The 19,562-nt window shown below is 55.2% G+C and overlaps 1 protein-coding gene across 7 annotated transcripts; it reads right to left on the reverse strand.

Annotated features, from left to right (window-relative positions):
• Nucleotides 1-5,205: 5,205 nt before the first annotated feature.
• Nucleotides 5,206-19,435, reverse strand: Mier2 (MIER family member 2). Of its 7 annotated transcripts, none has more exons than XM_021174193.2 (14): nt 19,404-19,435; nt 14,779-14,869; nt 14,003-14,145; nt 13,671-13,796; nt 13,273-13,390; nt 12,836-12,924; nt 12,387-12,456; nt 9,808-9,959; nt 9,452-9,533; nt 9,283-9,377; nt 7,538-7,662; nt 7,346-7,422; nt 6,439-6,856; nt 5,206-6,160 (listed from the first exon to the last, which is right to left on the reverse strand). In XM_021174193.2, exons 1-14 carry the CDS (start codon nt 19,410-19,412, stop codon nt 6,139-6,141), a joined length of 1,617 nt encoding a protein of 538 aa, XP_021029852.1. In that variant the 5' UTR covers nt 19,413-19,435; the 3' UTR covers nt 5,206-6,138. The 7 variants fall into 7 exon arrangements, with proteins under 7 accessions (XP_021029852.1, XP_085699093.1, XP_085699094.1 ...); XM_085842967.1 differs by having other exon boundaries at nt 7,319-7,422; XM_085842968.1 differs by having other exon boundaries at nt 13,279-13,396.
• Nucleotides 19,436-19,562: the final 127 nt, after the last annotated feature.

Raw genomic sequence — 19,562 nt, forward strand, 5'->3', positions numbered from 1 at the left:
TGGGAGGAGAGAAGCTGGAGGAGGGTGAGTGGGGGAGCTGGAGAAGAGATAAGAATGTTGATGGAGAAAGTGGGGCTAGAGGAGGGTTGAGGCCTGAGAAGTGTGAGAAAAGAGGAAGACAAAGTTAGACAGGGTGGATGGGAGGAGAGATGAGATTGGAGGAGGGAGAGCCTGAATAAGCAGGGAGGCTGTGGGAGAATTGAACCTGTATGGAATCTTTCTTCCATCCTTCCCCTCCTGAAAGGAATTGGGTCAGTTGTTAAAATCCCTGGGCATATCAGCATTAAAACCTTGTGGAGGTGGCAGAAATTAGGATTAGGGTTAAGACTGAGGTCATGGCTCCTAATCCATTACAGCATGGCGACACAGCTAAGAACTTCACTAGGAGAACTCTCCCACCAGACCATGTGGGCCAAGCTGTCTATCCTGTACAGGGGCTCCAGAGAGGCTGGGCTTGAAGTCTGACCTTCCCCTGAAGCAGAGGGGACTTGAAAGTCCTGATGTCTTGCTAGTTTCCTGTTCCCACAGGGCACTGTTGGCCCAGGACTAGCTCTGGCCCTGGAGACCCATGAGTACTGAGGCATCCATGTCTCTGAAGGGATGCTGCAAAGGATCCAGGAAGAGGGCAGAGGGATATGCACACATAGACCCCACCCACATTCCCACAACCTCGGCTCTCCATCTCTGGGGCTCTAAGGCTGCTTCAGTGCCCATCTCCCCAGAGCCAGTCAGAATCAGGTTCCCACAGGGTCTGATGCAAGCAAGATGCAGTCCATAGCACAAAATCTGGTATCCCTGCAGACAAGCCCTGCAGCCTAGGACCTCTGAAAGTCAGAGTTCTGCTATAGCAAGCAGCATGTGAAAGGACGCGTGATGAAAGACTCTTTGCTAACGACATGCATGTATTAGTCTGCCTTACACTGCATAGCTGAGCTCCATTTGTCTGGACGCCATAGAAAGAAATGCACGAAAAACCTTCTGAGGGTGTGCTGCAGTTTGTTGCTGCTTCCAAGAACTCTGGCTGATTGGCTGCTCGTGCTGAGGCAAGGTACGTGGAGTACACATGATGTTTAGAGGGTATAAACAGGACTCTACAGAGTGACAGAGACAGAGCCTGGCTTGCTGGTACAGCTAGCTGTGCAACACTTGTGGGTCTTGCGTCTTCACTGATCTTCACTTCCCTGAGAGAGGCACAGCTGAGAACTTCTCCTGGTGTCCCTCCTGGTCCCTCTTTCTGACTCATGCTGAGGCTGAGGCCTGGCTGACTCGGCTAGATCATGTCACCATCACCACTGTTGTTAACCTGACTATACCAAACTGGACTGCTGGTATATATATCCGTGTGTGAAGTGTCTGCGAGTGGATCAAGCTGCCGCTGCTGACCTGTGAACTAAACTGCTGATTTCCAGATAACCCAGACAGGAGTTGCTCCAAAGAACCTTTCTAAACAGGTCCACTTCCCCTGTATCCTTTCTTTTCCACTATTTCTGGTGGGTGGTGGGTTACAAGAAAGATTAAAGCATTTAAGAACAATCATTAAAAGTGGGATTGAAAAAATTAAAGCTACATAGGGTCATACTGACCGGGAAGCACCCTTCAAGCAGAGCACTGCCTAGAGAGCGGGCTACCCTCAGACTCAGTACCTAAAGTACCCACTCCAGAACTGGCTCCTCATCACCTTGAGCCCTCATCCCATGCCAGTCACCTGCAAGGCCTAGGCTGTGGAGCATGAGGAGGCACTGGCTGGATAATGGACACACCACCAGCACATGCACACACACACACACACACACACACACACACACACACACACATCCCCTGCACGGGGAACGGGGATGGCTCACTGGGACAGGTGTGTACTAGCAGCAGTGGACAATGGAATGGCGGTGCACTCTTACACACAGCACAACAAGTTTGAGTATTCGATTTGGTCCCCACATACCTCTTTCTCAAACAAGGAAACCTCCTTCTCTGCTGCTGCTCAGGACCCTTTACAGCCAGAGGGGCAGGCAAGGAGGGGCTCCAAGGCAGACTCCAGGATAGAGATGAGGGACTGAGCCCTCTGACACCTAGGTCACCCTGCTGTCATTGCTCATCCCTCCCGATATGATAGGTGTCTCTGATGGTTAGAGCTCCACAGGGGCAAGGGGTGGTTCTCAACCCTCTGGTGACCTCAGTCTGGAGGCTCCCCCATAGAAGTGCAACTCTGGAAATCTATACTAAGGCTCTGAGCATCCCCCCAAATCACCACTCCTCCAATGCTTCATGCCTCAAGGCCTAGATCCAGGCAATGCCACAGTCCTCGGCAACTGACCAGGGCAGGGCTGCTGGATCAAGCAAAAAGACAGAAGGCTCAGAGGGTCTGAAAACTAGCAACTTCAACAAGCGGCTATCAGAAGAAATGTATTTCTTAGTAGTCTGGAACGTGGTGCAATTGTAAATAGCTTGTCTGTCATGGCAATGAATTCCCTGCATTTTACCTGGTGACCCCATCAAGGAGCTATAGACTGAGGACGACTGGGAAGAGGTGAACAGAAGTTTCAACAGTGGAGCCAAGCCTGGGCCTATCATAACCTAGAGCTCTAAGCCAGGGAGCCGAAGGCTCAGGGCAGTGGCAGGCCGAGGCCCTCCAGCCTTTCTCCCTCCTCCAAGGCTCAAGCCCCATCCAGGTTCCCTCAAGCCAAGATCCACTTGCTCAGTCCAGCACAGACTCCCACACTTGTTCATAAAGACCTTCGTCCTGGTCCTGAGGGAGTTCCCAGTCTACATGGGATGTCCTGCAACTCTGGGCTGAGTAGAGGCAGCACTGGTAGGAACAGCCTATGAGCATGTGAATTCATGAGGGTGGCCTGGCATCTGCCCCAGCTGCAGATGGCGAGGGCTGCCAGCCTGCTCTCCTCCCCAAGTCTTCAATGTCCAATACAAAGCAGAGACACAGATGCTGATGGCAAGCACAGAACTCACCAGTCCGATGCAGACTCCAGGGTGGCTCCCCCTAATTCTAGCCCACTTCAAGTCCCCCGACATACACTCTGAGGCAGCCCGGAACCCTCCTAGGCTCTGTACCACTTCTCTGAATCCCCAAACCCCTTAGTCTGGGAAAGTGTTCTATGGATTGGCCTATGCTCCCACAACCAAGCAAAGCACGCCAGACATGGTAAACACTCATTCCTCTCAACTGTCCCTACACACTCAAACAGAAAATCCCGTCTCACTATGGCCATGAGACCCAAGAAATCTCACTCAAGGATTTGTTGGTAGGACCATGGGAGAAGACCACAGGGCTGCCAGCCACAAAGCAGGCATGTCAGGAGCACCAGCCTCCCGAGGCTGCCTACTCAACCCAACCACATCAAGACTCACATCCTCAGAAACTGAGAGGAAGAAACAGGAAGCAAAGCTGCCTCTGCAGGAAGTGAGCTGAGGGCACAGGAATGTGAACCAATGACCCAAATCTGCAGTCAGGTGGCTTGTCTAAAATACACGGGTATGTTGTGCATGGTTGCTTGGGTCTATAATCCCAGTAGTCAGGAAACGGATAGGGAGTTCCTGAAACTCAGGGCCAGCCTGGGCTACACAGTGAGTTTGGTGCCAGTCTAGGCTTTAAAAAAGCAAGAAAAAAATTAAAAACAGTGCCAGAGAGATAGCTCAGCAGCTTGTATGCTGTCAAGCCTGACAGCCTGAGTTTTCTCTCTGGGACCCAAGAGACAGAAGATGAGAATGGCCCCCTTGCTGCACTCTGACCTCCCAAGACATGCATGCTCCCACTGATAACGTATATGCTCAAGTAACAGTTTAAAAAGAAAAAGCATGCCAGGCGTGGTGGCACACGCCTTTAATCCCAGAGCTCGGGAGGCAGAGGCAGGCGGATTTCTAAGTTCAAGTCCAGCCTGGTCTACAAAGTGAGTTCCAGGACTGCCAGGGCTACACAGAGAAACCCTGCCTCAAAAAATTTAAAAAAAGAAAGAAAGAGAAGAGAAGAGAAGAGAAGAAGAGAGGAGAGGGGAGTGGAGGGGAGTGGAGGGGAGGGGAGGGGAGGGGAGGGGAGGGGAGGGGGGGGAGGGGAGGGGAGGGGAGGGGGGGGAGGGGAGGGGAGAGGAGGGGAGGGGAGAGGAGGGGAGGGGAGAGGAGGAGAAAGAGAGAAGAGAAGGGAGGGGAGGGGAGGGGAGAGGAGAGGGGAGAGGAGGGGAGAGGAGGGGAGAGGAGGGGAGAGGAGGGGAGAGGAGGGGAGAGGGGAGAGGGGAGAAGAGAAGAGAAAGAAAAGAAAGAAAAGAAAAGAAAAGAAAAGAAAAGAAAGAAAAGAAAAGAAAAGAAAAGAAAAGAAAAGAAAAGAAAAGAAAAGAAAAGAAAAGAAAAGAAAAGAAAAGAAAAGAAAAGAAAAGAAAAAGCAGGGCTAGGAATATGGCCATGGTAGAGTACATTTGTCAGTCACGTACATGGCCTTGGGAGAATGGCAGGTTCCAGACCAGCCTAGTCTACAGAGAGAGCGTGAGGCATCTTAGGCTACATAGCAAGACCCTGTCTGAAAACAAAGCAAAAAAAAACTATGTAAACAAACAAACAAACAACAAAACCAGTAATGACTACAGAAAAGAGACAGCAGACACAGCATATAGCTTTAGCAGAGAAATGGGCCTGGACTGTAAGCTGCCCTTACCTCTGTGTCCAGTTACAGGAACCATCTGAACAGAGAGGTGGATGGGAACTGACCCACTGTCCTAAACAGTAAGTCACACAAAAGCCTCCCCACAGCCTAGAGGTTCTCAACTCCCACGCTGTCCCTTACCTCTCAGACTTACCTTCCTTTCTCTGCACTGAGCCCCACTGTGTGGGCCACACAGGGTCCCTGGCCCTGCCCAACAAATCTGCAGTATCCAAGGGACTGATGCCAGGCACAAGCCTCCAATGATGACCACACAGTGCCTTCCCCAATCTCCCCGCCCCATCACGCACTGGCCTTGCCACAGCACCTCTGCCCACCTCCCAGAGCTCGTGCCCTAGTGTCCCCTCTGCCACTGGCTCCAGATAAAACAGAGTGATACTTCACACTTGAGCTTTACCCCCACCTCCAGGACTTGCATGTGGCCCATGCTGTGGGGTCCTGTGTGATCTACTGCCCTCATGCATCTCAGCTGTGTTCTGCTGTGTCCTCAGGCTCGTGCCCAAGTCCCCAAGGGAGAGCCCCTGGAATCCATGAGACACCCCGGGCTTCAAATCAAGTTTAATAAATAAAATAGCATTGGGCAAAGGCAGTCTCACATCACAGTGTCCTCGGTGTGGCGAGGGACGGTCGAGTCCAGCCGCACAGGCTCAAACAGCACCGCTCTGCCAACACCGGGCGGAGCTGCCTGCCCAGGGACCCCACTCCAAATTGTAAACACCAACATAAATAAAATGAGGGAGGCCGAGGACTGGATGGGCACAGCCACCCTGCTAGGAGCCTCCAAAAAAATGAGACCCACAGGACAGGTGGGTGGCTGGGTGGTGCTTCCAGAGCTGTGCCCCAAGACGCCCCAAGGAGAGGGGCAGGAAGGGAGCAGACTATCTGCTCTTCGCGCCTGGGATGCCAAGGCCCCACCACAGCACAGGGTGGGGAGTGCAGGCAGGAGGCAGTTGGGGTATAAAGTGCGGCTTTTCCTGAAGTGAAGACAGCCAAGGGCCGAGAAAGGGCGGCCACAGGACGAGGTATATGGCTCTGTGCCCCAAAGTCCCACACTGAGCAAAGGCTGGAGGCCACAACCCTGCTGTGGTGGGGAAAGAGCTGGCCTGTGGAGGGTGCCTGGGCAGAGGCTGCTGGTGCGGGATGAGTCCTGCCCGAAGCCCCAGGCAGCACCGCCTGACCAGCTTCTGCTGGCTGAGGGCCGGTGGCTGGCTCCATGCCAGGACGAACCCTCTTCGTGCCCAGCTACCAGGCTGACTCCATGGCATGGTGGCAGCCTGGGGCTGTGGCGGTGCTGGACGCTGAGGTCTGGGGTCTGTCTGTGTGGCCCTGGCCACTTCACTGAATCCCACCATGTTCTGAAGAGGAGAAGGCATCACACAGGCCTGCATGGGAAGGGGGGTCAGGAAGACTGACTCGCAGGCCTGGCAGTGCTGCCACGTCCGTTCTGAGCACACGTACCCACAGACGACCAGGGATCAACAGGTCATCACATTGCACCTACGGGAAACCATAAGTAAAGGTCAGTGGCCAAGTATCCCAGGGCTCGCCCATCCTGAGCCACTGCCCCACCCACAACACTGCTCTGGCTTCTGCCTGAATGCCACCTGCAGCATTATGGACCATGAACAATGAAAACTTATTGCTGAAGACAAAACTAAAGCTGTAGAGGAGGGATAAATAGGGCTGCCGCAGCCCACAGCAGAAAGCTACAGCCCTGGGCACCGGCCAGTCTGCTCATGCTTCGATCTGTGGAAGCTACCAAGAGTGGCACTCACTGTGACAAGGGCTCCGAGTGCAGTGTGGAGGTTGGGCACGCTGGGTGGCCAGTTAGGAAGGGATTCACATCCCCAATGCCAATGAGTCCAAATTCAGTGACCGACAAGGCCACCTGTGCTGGAGCCATGGGCTCTGCAGTGTCCTCGCTCAGAGCCACAGGGCTGGACGCAAGGGGCAGCTCCTCAGGTAGGGCAAGGTCCACAGCCAGCCTGGGGCTGGTGCCCGGCTCTGGAGCAGCAGCAGCCGGTGGGAGTTCAGCTGAGGCGGCCAGGCTAGTGGGCTGCTGGAGTGAGGGCACAGCAGGGGGTTCGTCCACCTGCTGGAATGGACGCGGTCCTAGCTCTGAGGAAGGGAGGTCATCCGAGCCCACGCCAGGCTGGTCAAGTCCACCAGCTTCAATGTCCACATTCAGGGGCTCTGAAGGGACAGCAGTGAGAACAGCCTGAGCAGAGGCTCAGCTTCTCCCACAGCCCCACACACTCCTCTCAGATCTCACTTAGGCGAGGCCTCCTTACAAGAACCCAGACACACCACTGGGCCCAGCCAGAGACTAAGGTCAGGAGCAGCCATGTCCACAGCATTAGAAACAGGAATCAGAGGCCCAGGAGCTAAAGCATTAGGGTTCTGATGGCAATGGTGACACTGGATGGGTCTTCAAACCCATAGGCGTAACACTGGGACAGAAATGATGCCTCCGCCAAGAAGCAGACTTCACAGGAGCAGCATCCGTCCCTATTCATGTCCCCTGTATGAATGTACTTCTGTCCCCTCCCTCCCAGCCACAGAGCAAACAGGGTTGGCATCTGGGGGCTGGACCAAGCAGGCCCACTGCTCACTGTGGGAATTAACTGCCAAAAGCCTTGGGGTCCCTGTCCTTACCCACAGTCCCATCTCGTGTCGACTCACCCACAGGCACCCCTGCCTCAGAATGCAGCCGGGCATGGCCATCAGGGTCAAGCCCATCTAGGTCCTGTTCAGTATCCCTGTGGAAAGAGAGCTATGAAAAGAAGGAAGCTGGGGAAGGAGGACCCCACCAGGAGAGGCCGCCCCACACCCCACCACACCCACCCTGGCCAGATGACTAGAATGAGCACGTACGTGGTTCCAGAGGAGACAAACTTCCTCCGGCCCAGCCGTGTCTGCTGGGCAAAGTAGTCGTAGCGCTCGGACTTCTTCCACAGGTAATAATACTCCACACACTCGCCCACGGACCGCGTGCGTACCTGTGTGAACATATCTACCTCCTCATTGACTGAGAGAGAACTCCGTGTGACAGCTACCTACTCCTATCCTATTCCTATCGCCATTGTAACTGTATCCCCAAATCACAACCAGTAACATGTCTGTGGCCAGAGGTTTGGTCAAAGCAGCAAGTGAGTGACAGGGAAGTGACAGGCAGGGCACAGGAGAGTGACAGGGAAGAAGTGACAGGCAGGGCACAGGTGAGTGACAGGGAAGTGACAGGCAGGCAGGACACAGGTGAGTGACAGGGAAGTGACAGACAGGACACAGGTGCAGTGACAGGAAAGAAGTGACAGGCAGGGCACAGGTGCAGTGACAGGGAAGTGACAGGCAGGACACAGATGAGTGACAGGGAAGTGACAGGCAGGGCACAGGTGCAGTGACAGGGAAGTGACAGGCAAGACACAGGTGAGTGACAAGGAAGTGACAGGCAGGGCACAGGTGCAGTGACAGGGAAGTGACAGGCAGGACACAGGTGCAGTGACAGGGAAGAAGTGACAGACAGGATACTGGTGAGTGACAGGGAAGTAACAGACAGGACACAGGTAAGTGACAGGGAAGAAGTGACAGGCAGGGCACAGGTACAGTGACAGGGAAGTAACAGGCAAGACATAGGTGCAGTGACAGAGAAATGACAGAACATAGGTGCAGTGACAGGCAGGACACAGGTGAGTGATAGGGAAGTGACTGGCAGGACAGAGATGGAAATCATTCCATAGCCATGAGCTCCTTCACTCAGGATGCCTCGTGTATCCGCAATCCCAAAGTTGTGCCAATCTAAAACCTGGGGCATTGTTAACTTCAATGTCCTCCGTAGTGTCCCTTCAACATCTGCATGGGCTCTCCGACGAGATGCCCTGACTCACAGAGCCACACTTGCCCAGGACAAACACTTTGTAGAGACCCAGTCTCTGAACACCCACCCTTCCCAGAGGCCAGGCCACCTCTGAAGAGCAGGTCACAGAGAGAGAGGTCAGGCTCAGCCTCTCATTCCTCATAAACAAGTGCACAGTCCGTCTTCAAGGCCGACCAGGCTGTACAGAGGCCCTGATGTGCAAATGCACCCCTGCTTTGACAGTTCATGGCTGAGTGCTGCGTCTGGCCAGCTGTGGGCACAGTCAGATCAAGTAACATCCCGGTGACACCCCAGGTCCAGAACTCACCCCTGCACTACCAATCACAGATGACACCAACACCCCAGGATGAACGGGTCCCCAGGTTTAAAGCTAGAAACAGGGCTGGGCCTGCCAACTCTGACAAAGCCTGATAACCAGCAAGGACAAGGGGAAGGACAGAGAGCTGAGGCCAGCATGGAATGTCAGCCCAGAGCAGGACAAATTCCCACAGGGGACCCAGGTCTAGGAAGGGAAGAAAGGCTCAGGCAGCCCACTCCATCACAGAGCACAGAACAAGCAAGCTCCACTGAGGACTCACAGGTCACAGGACCAAGGGAGGGGAGGGGAGGGGAGGGGAGGGGCCACCTCAGGCACAGGAGCCTGCACTCTCTGTTGATGGTAAAGGTATCTGATGACTAGTCAAGACCAGAGGAAGCCATGCATGGGTAGGGCAGGTGTGGTGGGAAGAGAGGGTGCCTCACCCACCTTGTTGGCCTGAATCAGATGAAAGTTCTTCCCGTGCACACGGAAGCCATGTTCAAAGTTCCTGCACTCCTCCTCGCTCCAGGCACAGAGCCCATCTGCAAACAGAGGGGGGTTGCTTAGGCAGCTCAGGGGCAACAGAGATGGAGGGGAGCCCAGGGCTGTAGCTCACCTCTGATCACTTTTACGTTGAACCTCAGCCTGCGCAGGGCCTCCTCCACATTGAAATTACACTTCACGAGCTCATACAGCGCCTGGGGCAGAGAGAGACTGACCTTTCCCACCAGTCTACCAGGGCTTACACCACGGCCCCAGGGCCACAGGCTGCACCCACAGCACGGCTCCCACAGCTGCAATGGTGTTTGCACCTTGGCCATGACAGCTGTCAGGGGTAACTGCACTGTCATACCAGGAGTGACATGGAACACTGACACCACTGTCTCTCACAAGTGGGTTCAATGTGAGCTCCATCCCACTGGCCACACTGTCTGACCATCCCCTGGCTGCTGCCCAGCATGTGACCCCTACCTGCTCACTGTCCTTCACCACCTCGCCCTCTGGGATCTGGGGGCCAGCCATCTCCTGCCACCTCCGTTTCACTGCCCTGTACAGGAACTCCTCCACCTCCCGCTCTGGGAGTACACTGGGGCTCCACAGCAGCTGGTCTTCATTTTCATAGACTGTGGAGAGAGGCTGAGAGTCAGGAGCGGCAGTGGCCACCCACAGTGGGGGAGGCAGGGCAGGCACCTTGGCACCTCCCAATGGGTAGCACCAACTCCGGACATTTGCAGCTCGGCATCACCCATGGGCACTCAGAGAAAAGTCAGGACACAGTGTACAGACAACAAAGTTGGGGTGTGAAGCCAGAGCAGGTCACAGGGGATGCTGGAGGGGCTGTACTTTCTCTGTACTTCCTCTTAGGGTGTTACAAACACAAAGGACACATCAGAGATGATGCCACTGAAGTGTGGCCATCTGCAGACAGAGCTCCTGTCCACAGCAGACAGGGCAGGAACAAGGGGCAAAGCAACAAAGTGTGCCCAGAGAGCAGTGGCACCCACCTATGATGCCAGCCAGCACTCAAGGGCACTAGCTGGAGGATCAGCTCAGGGCCAGTCTCAACACAGAATGTTCTAGGCCAGCCTGAACTACAAGAGACCCTGTGTCAACAGAGGAAAATGAAACATACAAACAAGACAATGGAACACACAGACTGAAGTCTATGAATAATCAGTTGACTCTGTCATTTAAAAATTCACACAAACACAGTGTAGTGAGCACATCTTTAATCCCAGCACTCAGGAGGGGGAGGCAGGTAATCTCTGGGAGTTCGAGGGCAGCCTGGTCTACAGAGAGAGTTCCAGGAGAACCAGGGCTATAACAGAAAAAACGTGTGCCAAAATTCAAAGCAAGTAAAACAAAAAGGAACCACAGGCCCACACGGCCTCGCTGAAAAACTCTGAGACACACTCTGTGGAACGCACTCACAGCCACTGCCCCACTCTGAAGAAAAGCAACTTCAACACTTCCACAGACAGCATGGAAACCCTGGTGTGAACACAAGACCAACTGTAGGCCACGGACGGCCCCATGAGCACACACATGTGCAAGATGGCACGGAAGAGAAAGACACTCGTGTAAGGACACTTCTGGAGCAGGCAGAGCCTGCACGCATGGACGATGATCACCCCCTGCTGCCCACCACAGACCTGGGCTCCCTAGACCCTCATTTACTTACACGTCAATCCATTCGTATGTATGCTTCCACTTAGAGCCTGGCTATGGGTGTGCCTAGAGCCCATAGCTGTGCATGTAGCAGGGGTTCGCTACGTAGGGTCTCCCTCAGACACAGGCTGATGTGTCTTAGGCTGGGTCACCAGCTAGGCAGCATTTATAGGAGCCAGAACCCAGAGGATGCCGCCTTTCGCCACACCAGCCTGATCCGGAGCACACAATGGACACCCAACAACTCATTCTCTGCTAACTGAGGTCAGCAGCTGGTCAGAGCAGCTCTTCCTCTGCCGAGGGCAGCATGTTCTCTGAGCATGGCATAAGTGAGAAGTCTCCATGGTCACCTGGACTGGCCCCACAAGTACAGTGAGACAAGAAAAAAGAAACGAGGCGGCTCAGCAGGTAAAGGAGCCCAGCAATCTAAGTCTTAGCCTTGGAACCCCCTCGGGAGAACGATCCCGCCCGCATATGTGAACGCATGCATACACATGCACACATACATAAAGCGTAGACGGTGTGTGGATAAAAAACGTGAAGAAAGAAGCTAAACTGTCTCCAGCAAATGACATATAAATACATAACAACCCTCAAAGCACCAGCCAGGCACTGCACAAATGGACAGAAGATGGAAGCCATGCTGACATCAGGAAGGTAGGCAGGCTACAAGCTGGGGACTACCATGAATAGAAGTGACCCGCACAGGGACAGGGACACAGAGCAGGGCTAACAAGGTGGGCAGAAACCGCAATGCCTACACACTGAAGAACTCTCCATAGAACTAGGGACAATGTGACACCAACCAAGAGACGAACGTGCAACTGAGGAACATGTAGGCAGTACACTCTGTGGGCAGTCCACAAATGCACTGTCGCACAAGCCCACCAGCTCTGAGCATGCTCAAGGACACAGTAAGTGCTGTGTTGTGTGCCTGTCTCCATGTCCCACCCTGGGTGTCCCTGAGCCTGTAGCTAAGGGGTCACACCCTGTACAGTCCACATCCAGGCACTCAGCCCCTACAATGTCCCTGGCCCCAGCTGCTGAGCACAGCAGGAAGTGATCTATGACAGTCCTGGCCCTGCTCAGGGCAAAAAGTCCTAACAGGAAGTGACCTTCCAGATGAAGGAACAATTAGGGAACACAAAAGCAGCAAGTATATGGCTTCTGGGGCAGGCCCACTCAGGGAATGGCACTGTTGGTAGTGCGGTAGAGACAGAGGGCGGTGGGGGTAGAAACCATGGCCTGGGCAAGGCTGTTACCTGAGAGCTGGGCTAAGAATGGTGAACTCTGCCCACAGACAGAAAGCAGGACCTTTCAAAGATGCCAGCTGTTTCTGGGACCCCTGGGCAGAACCCCACTGGGTCTCCTGAAACACTTACTCTTGTCACAATGTCGGTTCAAGTGCAGGATGTTGAGGTCAGCTTGGAATTGAGGCCCCACCATGATCTCCTGCAGAGACAAAGGCAGACTCAGGGTCAGGAAGTGACCAGCAGACTCGAAGCTGGAACCCCAGGGGCACCATGGGCTTCAAGCAGAGGTTGTCACAAAGAGCTGTGGGTTTGCCTGCCAACGCCCACTTCCATACTGTGTGGATGATACAGAACACCCTGCTGCCTGGCCCTGCACACCAATGCAGGACACTGGGCCACATCATAGGCTTAGTCCATCCCCACAGCAGCAGAATCACAGCCCAGGCTCACACACACAGTAGGGCCCTCCTGTCTGAGATAGGCCTCAAAGCCCATGGAATCCTGCCAGCACGGGTGATGGAGGAGTACCCACACAGCCCCACAGGCACGGGTGATGGTGTAACCATGCAGCCCCATACCTTCTTGCACTTGTTGGCAGGAAGCGCGTCCTCTTCGGTGTCAGAGGAGGCTGAGGAGCCTGGGCCATTATCACCAGCCAAGAACCGGGCTGCAGGCAGAGAGGCAGTGAGGGACACCCACCAGGGTGTGGCTGGCTTTTCCTAGGGCCCTCGATGGCAACTCATCTTGCAGCCCCAATCCCGCACCATGAGCACCCAGCTGCTAGAGCTGTCCTGGAAGGCACCTGACAGTCTGAAGCCACCACCCCTAAACTGCCAGGCAGAGACCCACTCCTATCTCACTCAATCCAAACCCACTCTGTGACAGCTCACAGGCCAGAACCCCAACGCCACTATGAGCCACCATGTCATGTCCCTGCAAAGCCCCCAAGCCCAGTCCATGTGTGTGTGCCTATGTGGCACACAGCCATGACGGAGGAAGGGCCAGTGACACCTACACCCACTCTGGTTATGGAAGAGGTCCGAGGCCTCATGGGAGGTGACAGACGGGGTGAGGTCATCAGCGGAGGACTGTGTTTCTTCCTCTTCTTCCCCAGAAAGCAAGTCCTTGGCTATCTGCTCCTTTGAACAGGACAGTAAACGAAGTATGGCAACTGTTTTACCAACACCTAACACCAACTCAAAGGGCCAGGCCTGCCGGGGTGAAGGGGACAGAGACGGCCAGCTTAGGCCACCACCTGTGTTGGACTGAGGTGCAGACTCCGCCGGCCCTCTGGGGCTCCAGCTCTGTTCCCAGACACAGTTCCCCGGATGGCATCCATCTCCCAGACCAGAACAGGTGTCGGGCCAACCCAGAGTAGTTCCCCCACCCTGGGACTGGGTCCCTGCCACTCACCTTGTCCAAGGTCATGTCCGGCAGGGCTGGAGCCGTGTCACCGCCCTCGCTCTCCTGCTCAGAGATGGGGTCTGACGACTCGTACCCATACAGTGCAAGCAGCTCGTCCAGGGGCATGTCACTGCTCTGTGAAGGAGGACAGGTCCCATCAGAGGATGAAGCCTAGGGTTCTACTAACCTCCGAGGCCAGCAAGTCCCCTGGGACAGTACACCAAAGCTCTGAGGAACAGAGCAGGCTCTGAGGCAGGGCCACAGCGCAAACTATGTGCCTGGGGCTAGCCCACATGGAGCCCAAGGAGAGCAACTGGACACAGTCTGGTGGGTCCCCATACCTGGTCGATGAAGTCCTTGTCCAGCTCCTCCTCCGGCTTGTCGGAACACTGCGGGGCCTCAGCACACCCTTCTTGGAGGTTGTAGTTCTGCGTCAGGAGCTCAGCAAGGTTGAACTGATGGTCGGCAGAGCCCATGGATACCACTGTGGAAGAATTCAGCAGGTAGGCAGGGTGTGGGGTCTGAGTGGAGACAGGTCTGGAGAGGCACCAGTGAGGTCTGCCTCACTGCATCTGGAAGGGTATGTGGACTAGATGTGGGTAGGTCTGGAGGGTACAGAGACTGGGCAGGAACAGATGGATCTAGAAGGACATTAAGACTAGAAGATGAAAGGCATCAGTCAGGTGACAGTGGACAGCCATAGAGGGGTCTGGCCCCACAGCCACAACCTTGGCTCCCAATATACACATGGGGCACACAGGAAACACCATGCATGTCACTGTAGGAGCACCGAGTTCTGCTATCTACTAGGCCACGTCCACGTGATGTTTACGGGGGCAGAGGCCTGTAACACTTCACCTTCTTGGGCCCACAGCAGGTGACCAGAAGACTATTAGACACCTTAAAGCCACCAGGCAAGCAGCCACCTCAAGGAGGGCCCTCTTTCATGGTTAGCTCAGCATTATCCCATAGCTCCAAGGATAGGGAGTGCCCTGACCATTGTGAAAACCGCCAACTGACAAAGGACACTGGGCCTTCCTGGACCCATGCCTGCTCAGTCTGGGTCCTGCTAAGAAAGAGTTCTGCCTGTGAAGATCTGGGACAGACGGGGTGGTACCTGCTGTGGTCTGCAAGCTGGGCTCCCGAGGACACAGGCTGTGTACAAGGCAGGAGGCCACACGAGGACTCTGCCTCTCCAGAGAGGAGGCCTGCAATGGAACAGAGGCAAATCTCACACAGCTCCCGAGGCTCGGGTGAGAGCCAGAGCCACTGGATAACCTTGAGGACGCCAGGGGAAGCAGCCTGAGGACCATCCAATCACAGCTCCAGGGTGGAGGGACCTTGAAAACATGAGGCTGGGTGACAGATACAGGCGTAGAAGGATACACTTGTAACCTCTTAACAGAAAAAGCCAGAACAAACAAAGCATAGAGTGGCTACGATGAAGGCAGAGGCTGAGCAGGTCCCACTGGACACCAGGGAGCCCGGGGTAAGCGGCAGCACACTGACTGTGGGCCTAGACACTCCCCAACTCCAGCAACTCTGGCCAAGGCTCCAGTGTCACTGCAGCAGGTCTAGACGCCATCTTGTTCCCATACTGCAGCAGTAGACATGCCCTAGATTAAGGAACAGCCCCTCTCACAGCCACTAGGGTGTACACAGCTCATGCTCCTAGGAAGACAGCCATGCTGACAGAGAGAATACTGGTACCAGAGAAAAGAGAACCATGTTCCCAGCCAAGGTCCCTACACCGGAAGATGGAGAACCTCTGAAGTGGCCTAGCCAACACCACCTGAATTGTAGAAACTGACGAGCCAACTCCAAACCATGTACACGGAAACTCGAGAGACCCAGAAGAGTGACAACAACCACAGGGTGCTCCCGCTTTCAGAAATGACCAGAGCCACAGACATCTCAGCACAGTGGTGTGGGCCCACAGATAGGCACAGGCCAGAGACACAAAACTGGAACGTCAGAGACAAACTCCCTGATGGCCTGGACACACAAGTCCAATACATGTGACCAAACAAATGCATGACAGAACTCATAGACTGCGGAGGAAACACCAGCAAAGCACACATCTGGAAAGCAGTGGTGTGTGTAAAGACCGCTCACTGAGCGGAAGTCAGTCATCAGGCCAGCTTGCAAGCATCATGAGTCCTGAGCACATCCCTCCCAAGACAGGCATACGGTGAGAAGATTCGGAGATCCTATCAGAACAGAATGCACGGTCCACAAGTGAAAAGATGAGGGGCATCAGAGCCCAAATGCTAAGGGTCAAGGATGTAGCAAAATCACATGACCATTCCCTCAGTCAGAACTGGGATGACATCCACCTGCTGAAGACCAGGTGAACCAAACAAAGCTACACCACAGAGTTACCACTCAGCCAAGAGTGAGTGAGTGAGCGGGGTTCTCACGTGCACCACCTAAACAAGGCGGTACCTTGCAAACACTACAAACCAATGGCTGCAAAGTGACCAGAAACACCCCACATAAGTGAAGGCCAGACGTGGAAGTAGGCCTGTCCAGGCTGAGTGACTGCCCTGACAGCAAGGCTTCCTTCAGAGGTAATGGAATGCTCACAAACTGAGTTTACACACTAAAGGGAGACAGCACGGGGTGTACCTCAGCAAAAACAAAAAAGAGAAAAAGGGAGGGGAGGGGGAAGCAAGGAAGGGAGGAAGGAAGAAAGGAAGAAAAAAGTGAATGAATGAATATGGGCTAGAGAAATGGCTCAGTGGCTAAGAGCACTGAGTTCAACTCCCAGCACAGAGGCTCACAGACATGTAACTCTAGTTCCAGGAGAGTCTGCACCCTCTTCTGGCAAACACTTATACACAAAAATAGAGGGGTGTGTGTGTGTGTGTGTGTTTCAAAAGTTAAAGTTTAAAACTTAGAACACAGTAGTACTGGGTCCTCAGAGGTCAGAGGTCAGAGGTGAGGTACTCATTCACCCCAAAAGAGAAACAAGAAGCCTAAAGCCCAGAGAGGTCAAGTTTCTTACTCAAGCAACACCAAGAAGAACCTCCAAAGACGCGCAGCCAGGTCCCTGCACTGAGCACTGCACATGCAGTGAGGGAGCAGTGGGAGGCACAGGGCCACACCCTCCTGAAGAGGTTCCAGGAAACCCCCAAAGCTCTAGTTCAACAGTGACCACAACCCAACAGGCTTTTGAGGGTGACCCCCCCTTGGGGGCAGAGGGCTAAGCAAGACGATGATGAGGGGGCCCACCTGGGACAGCCACAGGGGTACTCATTCGCCCAGGTGTCGGCTGCGTTCAAACCTTGGGACACGGTCATGGACCAGCCCCACAGGCTAACAACGTGAAGCCACAGAGAGGAAGCCCAGGTGCCCTTGGAATCATGCCCAGTCCTCTCTAGCTCCCTATGGATGGCTGTGGGCTCTGCCCAGGGACTGGCTCTCTGTCCCCACTGTCAGGAACCCTAACTTAGAGGTGAGACACCACAGTTGCATGACAAGCTAGCAACAGTCCCAAAGTCTAACTATCCCAACAGAATGGGAATAGCCTCCTGCTTCAGGTCAGGGGTCAGGCATCCTCAGTGGGGTGGAGCCAAGCAAGGGTGCAAGCAGAAAGGAACTGAGAGCCGAAGAGTGGGAGACACAGCCAACCTGGGAACCATGCAGCCTGCTCCTTGCAACTGGGCCAAGTTCATCTCCAGGTGACCCTCAAGGTCCCCAAGACTGACTAAGGCATAGATACCATCATGGTCACTGGACAACATGCACATCACTTTAATGCCGCTTTAAAGGGTGGGTTCCAAGGCCCTATTTCCCCATGTTGGGAAAACTCAAAGACCAGCAAAGTCCCTGAGATCTCTATGTCAGGAGGAAGCAGGGAGTCCAGCCTAAGATGATCCAGGTGACCACAGGTCAAACACACTTAAAGGCTGATCCCCAAACAAGAGGCAAGAAGGTCCCCCAGCAAGGTGTCTGAGAATAGAGGATATAAAGTAAGTTAGCATGGACACCACCACCCTGCCTTCTTAGCTAGGAGCCTGGACACAGCACAGGTAGCACCCCCCAGGCAGGTCTCCCAGGGAGACTCGGGGACCCAGATCTAGCCAGGCTGAGAGTACAGAAGAAGGAAAGGTACTTGCTCAGGAAGCCTCGATTTCAGCATCCCTCGATTTCACCTAGCATCTTTTAGAGCACAGACTCCAAGCTGTGAGGAAGCCCAAGCCACACAAGAGACCTCATGAATAGTGTTGTAGCCCACACCCCAAAGGGGCAGAGGTGTCAACATTAACTCCTACAAGCTGCAACCCACAAAGGACCCCAAGAGTTATGAGAGGTCAGAACAAGTGAATACTGAGTTGTCAGAGAGCATTCTCAAAAGAAATGACCCACATCCACACCTAGGCAAGGGCCCGGTGCCCCTGGTGTCCCAGCCTCGCCCCTCCACCGTGGCAGCTAGGACATCCCGAGAGACGGGTTCAGCCTGTCTCCACCCACATGGAGCTAGGACATGGGACAACAAGGGAGCTAAACCAAGGCACAGGAATGAAGAAAACAGGTGGGGACTGGGCAGCTGGGGTCAGAGGTGGCGTCCTAGAGACCAGATGAAGTGGGACAACTGACAGGCAACTCTGTAGAAATTCCAACTACAAGAAAGAAACCCAGGGGCTGGATGGTCTCAAGAGGACTGCAAAGGATAGGCACATCGAAGAGGTGTGGCTTAGACTAAGAACCGGACAAGCCACCAGCCCAAAGAGATGGCTGAGACACACACTAACCAAGTAGCTGACACTGAGGACTTCTATGTAACCACCGCCACTTTCATGAGTTCAAAACATGGATGCAGCAAAACACCCTCTCAGTTATGGGAAGGCACCACCAGGTTCCCACTTAAGATGAGGAAACTGAGGCAGAACCCTTCCAAATCCTAGACTCCAGGAAAGCACGTAAGCAAGGCTAGGGAGTCTCCACCACCCCATGCCACACAGGGCAGAGCAGCCCAAGAGCACCCACTTGGCCGCCATGCCCCAAAAAGGGGTATCTGTTGCTCTGTCTTGTCTTCAGAAGGTCTGCTTCCCCAAAGGCCCCCTAAAGAAGGAACTAAGCCCCTAAGAACCCTCTGAGTCAACCAGCCAGAGTTGTCCAACGGGACCCCCAGATCCCGACCCTGTGGCCCACGCGCGGGCCTGTTGCTGCCCCAAGCTGCCCCACTCGCGCACTGTGCAGAGTTCCAGTACCGGAGTGGCGGATTCGCAGCGCGTCGCTGGGGGCTGGTCCCGGAGTTCAGCGGCCGCACCCCGAGGTGCAGGTCAGCTCTGGGCTGTGCGCCGTAGCCCCGCACCCGCGGGGAGGCCCGCGCTCTCGCTCCCACAGCCAGACGAACTCCACGCGCGAAACTTTCCGCTCGCAGAGAGCCGCCGACTCCGCGCCCTGCTCATCCCCAACGCGCCGGGATGCGGTCCCCGCGCCGCCGTCCCAGACGCCAGCGCCGCACACCCACCGGGTCCGCGGCGCCCGCCCGCCGCGCGGCCCCGGGTCTCGGCCCCGCACCCGGCCGCCCGCGCCTCGCGCCCCTCCCCCCCCCGCCCGCGCATGCGCACCATAGCCGAGATGGGGAGGGGGGGTCGTCGGGCGCCCACGGGGCTCATGCTCCGCCCGGTAATAGTGGGGAGGCTCGAGGCGCTCCGACTGGGAGAGCACGGGCAGGACCAGGTCGACCCAGGGCAGTGTGTGGGAGGGGCCGCTACCCAGCCGCTCACTCACCTCCGCCATGGCCGAGCGTGCGCGCGGGAGGCGGCGGCCGCGCGGGTCCCCGGATGCGGTGCCGCGCGCTTATTGGCGGAGGAGCTGGGAGGCGGAGTGGGGCGGGGCCGCAGGAGGCGCGTAGTAGGTGTGCTGGCGAGGAGCGGAGGTCTATAGCCT

The sequence above is a fragment of the Mus caroli genome, unplaced genomic scaffold (genome assembly GCF_978045245.1).
Source record: "Mus caroli unplaced genomic scaffold, Mus_caroli_1 scaffold_9, whole genome shotgun sequence".
Lineage (NCBI taxonomy): Eukaryota > Metazoa > Chordata > Mammalia > Rodentia > Muridae > Mus > Mus caroli.